General features: G+C 40.6%; 1 protein-coding gene across 1 annotated transcript in view; it reads right to left on the reverse strand.

Annotated features, from left to right (window-relative positions):
• LOC106579787 (fibroblast growth factor 12) overlaps positions 1–5300 on the reverse strand; it is a 164017-nt gene extending 158717 nt beyond the window's left edge. Inside the window, exon 1 of the mRNA XM_082966135.1 lies at positions 4733–5300. Within this exon, the coding sequence (XP_082822261.1) occupies positions 4733–4772 (40 nt within the window). The 5' untranslated portion in view covers positions 4773–5300. The remainder of the gene's footprint in view (positions 1–4732) is intronic.
• Between the last annotated feature and the right edge of the window lie 1653 nt (positions 5301–6953).

Genomic DNA, 6953 nt, shown 5'->3' on the forward strand with positions numbered 1-6953 from the left:
TAATCATTACACATTCAACCAATGTTGATTTTGTGTGTGTGTGTGTGACATCCCATCTTTAAAGCAAAACTGTTTGGATATAAGATTAGGGAGCTTTGTAAGGGAATTTCCATCCTATAACCAGTGCAAGGTGTACGTCATGCTGATTTCAATGCATGGAGATATCTATAGGTGTCCCATTAGAATTGTCAGGTAACCTTTTATGTGTATGGGGCATCCGTCACATATAAGGTTCGTCACACAAGTAGGCAGCCAATAACCTCAAACCAAGCACACTCACACACACACGAATAGACAAGGTTGGGTAGGTAACTTTCTAAATGTATCTGTTACAGTTACTAGTTACCTGTCCAAAATTGTAATCAGTAACGTAATTTTTGGATTACCCAAACTCAGTAACGGAATCTGATTACATTCTGTTACTTTTAGATGACTTTCCCCTTAAGAGGCATTAGAAGAAGACACAATGTATGTTACCAATTGAAGGACATATATTGCAGGATAAATCATTGTTAAAGTTTACATAGCTGGCCATATATGGATGTTAACATTTACTTTATGGGTTGGTTATGTAGGCTTCTTATAACCCACCGCTTTCTACTACATATAATAATATGATTAAATTATATCTTTACATAAAAACCAAAGTCTATCAGAATTCCAGTCATTCCAATGAATGTTATACCCCTTGATCTTCAAAAATAAGACTTGGAAATATGGAAGTATAGATTAACCAAATTGTTTAACCTGATCATAACCCCAAAACTAAGGACTTATTAGCCAGATTTTGTTGTCATGGAGGACTGATTGGGCTCATTGATTTGAGCTGAAAAATAAATACTGCCCTCATGGAATGGCATGCTTTGAGCACTACTGAAAAGTGCTATTTACATGTGAAAAATGAATGCCATATGTTGCATTTGCTTTAGGACTATTGTTAACCTTTTTGTTGGTGACACATTGATATCTTGATAATATGCTGCTGTTTAAAGGGTAAATGCACAGATGAAACAATGACAAAACAGTTGCCCCGCTTCTGTTTTGGTAAAAAGCTGAGGGATGGGCATGGAGAAATGTAACCACACTCAGATTAGTAGACAGAGCTATGGATGCAAGGACTGACCGTCCATGATATCAAAATTATTGTTTTAACCAAGTTATGAGGCTATACAGTGTTTGTTTACATTTACAATGTTTACAAACATTGGAGGAAAAGCAAGCTTATATTTTGGGTTCTCATGGAGTGTGACAGTTAAACTAAACTCATGAGGCAAGTTATATTCCTCAAGAATCAATGGATATATACAGTACCAGTCAAAAGTTTGGACACACCTACTCATTCAAGGGCTTTTCTTTATTTTTACTATTTTCTACATTGTAGAATAATAGTGAAGACATCAAAACTATGAAATCACACATATGGAATCATGTAACCAAAAAAGTATTAAACAAATCAAAATAAATGTTATATTTGAGATTCTTCAAATAGCCACCCTTTGTCTTGATGACAGCTTTGCACACTCTTGGCATTCTCTCAACCAGCTTCATGAGGAATGCTTTTCCAACAGTCTTGAAGGAATTCCCACACATGCTGAGCACTTGTTGGCTGCTTTTCCTTCACTCTGCAGTCCAACTCATTGCAAACCACCTCAATTGGGTTGAGGTCAGGTGATTGTGGAGGCCAGGTCATCTGATGCAGCACTCCACCACTTTCCTTCTTGGTCAAATAGCCCTTACACAGCCTGGAGGTATGTTGGGTCATTGTCCTGTTGAAAAACAAATGATAGTCCCACTAAGCACAAACCAGATGGGATGGCGTATCGCTGAAGAATGCTGTGGTTGCCTTGCTGGTTAAGTGTGCCTTGAATTCTAAATAAATCACAGACAGTGTCACCAGCAAAGCACACACACACACCATCACACCTCCTCCATGCTTCACGGTGGTAACCACACATGCAGAGATCATCCGTTCACCTACTCTGCGTCTCAGAAAGACATGGCTGTTGGAACCAAAAATGTCAAATTTGGACTCAACAGACCAATGGACAGATTTCCCCCGGTCTAATGTCCAATGCTCGTGTTTCTTGGCCCAAGAAAGTCTCTTCTTATTGGTGTCCTTTAGTAGTGGTTTCTTTGCAGCAATTCGACCATGAAGGCCTGATTCACGCAGTCTCCTCTGAACAGTTGATGTGGAGATGTGTCGGTTACTTGTACTCTGTGAAACATATATTTGGGCTGCAATCTGAGGTGCAGTTAACTAATGAACTTATCCTCTGCAGCAGAGGTAACTCTGGGTCTTCATTTCCTGTGGCGGTCCTCATGAGAGCCAGTTTCATCATTGCGCCTGATGGTTTTTGCGACTGCACTTGAAGAAACTTTCAAAGTTCTTGACATTTTCCAGATTGACTGACCTTCATGTCTTAATGTAATGATGGACTGTCGTTTGTCTTTGCTTATTTGAGCTGTTCTTGCCATAATATGGACGTTATAAGGGCACAAGGCGAGATCCAAATGCAGACATGGTTGAGCTCCGATATTTATTACACCAAAAGGGGTAGGCAAAAGGCAGGTCCGGGACAGGCAAGAGTTCATAAACCAGGTCAGAGTCCAAACAGTACCAGGGGATAGGCAGGCTCGAGGTCAGAACTGGCAGAGTGGTCAGGCAGGCGGATTCGGCGTCAAGATAGGCAAGGATCAAAACCAGGAGGGCTAGGAGAAAAATAAGAGCTAGGAGAAACGCTGGTTGACTTGGCAAAACAAGACAAACTGGCACAGAGAGACAGGAAACACAGGGATAAATACACCGGGGACTAATGGGGGAAACAGGAGACACCTGGAGGTGGGTGGAGACAATCACCAAGACGGGTGAAACAGATCAGGGCGTGACAGACTTGGTCTTTTTCCAAATAGGACTATCTTCTGTATACCACCCCTACCTTGTCATAACAAAACTGATTGGCTCAAATGCATTAAGAAGGAAAGAAATTCCACAAATTAACTTTTAACAAAGCACACCTGTTAATTGAAATGCATTCCAGGTGACTACCTCATGAAGCTGATTCAGAGAATGCCAAGAGTGTGCAAAGCTGTCATCAAGGCAAAGCGTGGCTACTTTGAACAATCTCAAATATAAAATATATTTTGGATACTTCATGATTCCATATGTTTTATGTTATAGTTTTGATGTCTTCACTCTTATTCAACAATGTAGAAAATAATAAAATTAATAAAAACCCTGGAATGAGAAGGTGTCCAAACTTGACTGGTACTATGTACATAATTCATAAGTCAAAAAATGGATGTAGCATCTCCAGATCGACTCTTTAAGTCTATCAAAAGTGTGCAAGTTTGAGCATGTGACCTATGAATTTATTTTATTTATCAACATGAATTAGATTGAGCAATAAAAGCCCTACTTGTATTCCATAGACTTGGATCTGCACTAAGCAGCTGTTGCAAGACCGCATTTGGCTGTCTGGCTGTCCACTGGTTTCAAAAACAATGATTGTTAGTGGAACAAACTTAAACTTGCGCCTTTTTTCAATGCTGACTTGAATGTCATTGAGAAAACATAGAAGTGTCAAATTTTTGGCCCAAACATCCTTTATGAATTTAAAAGTAATCCTCGAAGTAATCATCTAGTTTTTCAAGAGTGTCTGTAATATGATTACAATATTTTTGCTGGTAACATAACGGATTACTGTTACCGTTTTTGTAATCCCTTACATGTAATGGATTACATGTAATCCGTTACTCCCCAACCCTGCGAATAGACAACATCATGAATTGGCTATTGACAGATAACATGTGCCATCGCCCATGAAGCACAGGTATTTAATAGGCAGCCCAGATGAAAATCAGGCAGGTGTAGGAATTATTTGACTAAACCTAATTTTTATATTATTATAAAAGTCAGGTCAACTCAAAACACCCGTTTTATCAACCAATATGCTACTCCTCTTATATCAGGTGTCGAAGTAGGCTAGAACACAGGATACATGTGTAATGATAATGCGTGTGGGCCTTTAGCCTTGCCCATAGCCAGAGAATTGAGAGAACCCACCCTTCCCCTCCCGAAACCCTACGGAGCTGTAAATTTGGCAGGTTGACGTTTATTGTCATGAATCTTGCCCTGGGGGCAGAACTGAGCGATTTCCGCTGGATGGGCCAGCAGCAAAGTCAATATTGGCTCTATGAAATTCAAGAAAACGAAAAATATTTTTTTTCTCTTAATTTATGGCTAGGGGTAGACATTCAAGTTAGCAGTGTGGTTAAGGTTAGGGTTAACGTTAGGGTTAAGTTTAAAATCCGATGTTATGACTTTGTGTCTGTGGCAGTTGACCGCTCTGCGGAGCTGCCTCCAGAACAAGATTCATGACGAAAAACGCTAACCTGAGTAAATTTGCTGCATCAGGGTTCTTTCTGTCAGCCATTCGCTGAAAACAAAATCAACGAGGTAGCCTACAAGGGCGAGTCGTAGTAGGCTATGGATGCTTTACGCCAGCAGGAGACATACACAGATGTTCGTAGCCAAATAAACCACACCTTAGTCCACCACTGCTATTTTCATGTAGGCTAAGCGGCAAGGCGCCTGTCCTGTGTACGAGCTCCAAGTACCGCAGTCTACCCACACAAAGGCGTGGGCCACGCACTGCCACGCCACCAGACCCACTTATTCAATACACACAACACACACCCAGTCTGTTATTAAATGACTAAATAAGTTGCTTACCGGGTGCTTTGTCTGCTTTTTCTACTTTAATGATCTCCATCTCCCGTTGTGATTAGGTTGATCAATGAGGGAAGTTAGAGACGGTGCGTTTCTGGAAGATGTCAGAGCTGGTCTGGATGTGGTTCTTCTTCCCCCCTGCTTTGCCTGCCTCTGTAATCAACAAGCGTGACGGGTGAGAACAGCTGTTTTGTCAATGGCCGGACTGTCCGTGAGTCAACTGATATTGGTTATAAGTGAAGGGTAGAATGGCTGACTTGGAGATTTTGGAGTGATTTCCGCCCGAGCAAATTGGACGCTGTGTCTGTATTTTCTCTGTCCACGCTCGTGCATTAAACCAGTGTCCGCGCGCTGCTTATCCGGAGCTGTCCTCTCGCTTTGGTGCTGAAGTCTATGCTGCAGCTCGGGCTCCTGTGAAATACAGACGTGACGTCACGACATACTCCCCTGCGTTACATGTCAGAAAGTGGGAGAGTCACTTCCACTATTGAATCTGTGCATCCGACAACAAACACCTGCTATATATTTTCCTAGACATCAAATAAAGCTTTTTTCCCTTTTACATAATCAAGGTGAGAAATAGCCTTGAGAAAGCGTTGACTATCACGAGATAGGGTGCATCAGATTCTGCCCAATAACATTCTCCTCGTCATAGCCTACTCTTCTGCGATTTTTACATCGACTCATTTGTATTCAGAGCACTCAGAAGTTTGCTTCTCACATCATCTAGCTGAGCTCAGAAGTCCCTTTGATCCCATTTATATAGGCCTAAGATTTCTGCTATTTTAGGAAGCTGAATATGTCTTGATAAAGAAGAAACTACAAGTCCTGTTCTTTTTCACATATAGTCTCAAGTGATGACTCAATTGGGTGCAGGTGTAGGCTGGAGAAATTAAAAAAAATTTACAGGATTTTTATCAACTAGGTTAAGTGTGTTTCCATAGTAACACAGGTTGGTACCCAAGTACAGTGATGTTACTGTGATGGGCATACTTTTGGGTGACCTGTAGGCTGAGGGGCATAAGGGCTGATGACAAAGTGATGACACATTGCATTTTAGTTGCCCCCAAAAATATTGAAATTGAAATATGCTGAACAAAAATATAAACGCAAAATGTAAAGTCAAAAAAGAAAGGAGGACCAAGGCACTCTTCATATAATTAATTAAAATGCATTTATTAATATGGCATGTTCAATAGAAACAACGTTCTGTCAACCAAAATGTACTATTGTGTACCTTAGTAGCGCTTCCTTTCCTCTTTCTACTAGCAAAATGTAAAGTGTTGGTCTGAGCTGAAATAAAAGATCCCTCAAATGTTCCATACACTCAAAAGGCATATATTTCTCTGAAATGTTGTGCACAAATTTGTTAATATTCCTGTAAGTGAGCATTTCTCCTCAGCCAAGATAATCCATTTACCTGATAGGTGTGGCATATAAAGAAGCTGATTAAACAGCATGATCGTTACACAGGTGCACCTTGTGCTGGGGACAATAAAGGGCCACTATAAAATGTGCAGTTTTGTCACACAACACAATGTCACAGATGTCTCAAGTTTTGAGGGCGCAATTGGCATGCTGACTGCAGGAATGCCCACTAGAGCTGTCCCTTTCTCTACCATAAGCCACCTCCAACTTTGTTTTAGAGAATTTGGTAGTACGTCCAACTGGACTTACAACCGCAGACCATGTGTAACCAAGCCAGCTAAGGATCTCCACATTCGGGCTTCTTCACCTATGGCTGCGCCCCTGTCCAGTCATGTGAAATCCATAGATTAGGGCCTAATACATTTATTTAAATTAACTGATTTTCTTCTATGAACTGTAACTCAGTTAAATCTTTGAAATTGCTGCATGTTGCATTTATATTTTTGTTCAGTATAGTTAAGGCCCTATTTCAATAAATATTTATTTGGGCCAAGTAGGGCTACATGTTATGCATTGCAGATAATATAGGCCTATATGGTACTGGTTTATGGTTCTCAATATTTATAAGGTTGTGTCCTAAATGGCACTGTATTCCCTATGTAGTACACTACATTTTACCAGGGCCCATATGTCTCTGGACAAAAGTAGTGCACTATACACTCTTAGCATGAGGGGTAACTCAAGGAACCCTTGTGATTTTCAACAAACCCTGGAGTTTCTCAAAAAAACATGGCAGTCAATGGGTTCATATTAGCAGCATTAGTTAGTTGAGGGGTTCTTGGAGGAACCTTTAATG

This window comes from Salmo salar, chromosome 20, assembly GCF_965601325.2.
Source record: "Salmo salar chromosome 20, fSalSal1, whole genome shotgun sequence".
Classification (NCBI taxonomy): domain Eukaryota; kingdom Metazoa; phylum Chordata; class Actinopteri; order Salmoniformes; family Salmonidae; genus Salmo; species Salmo salar.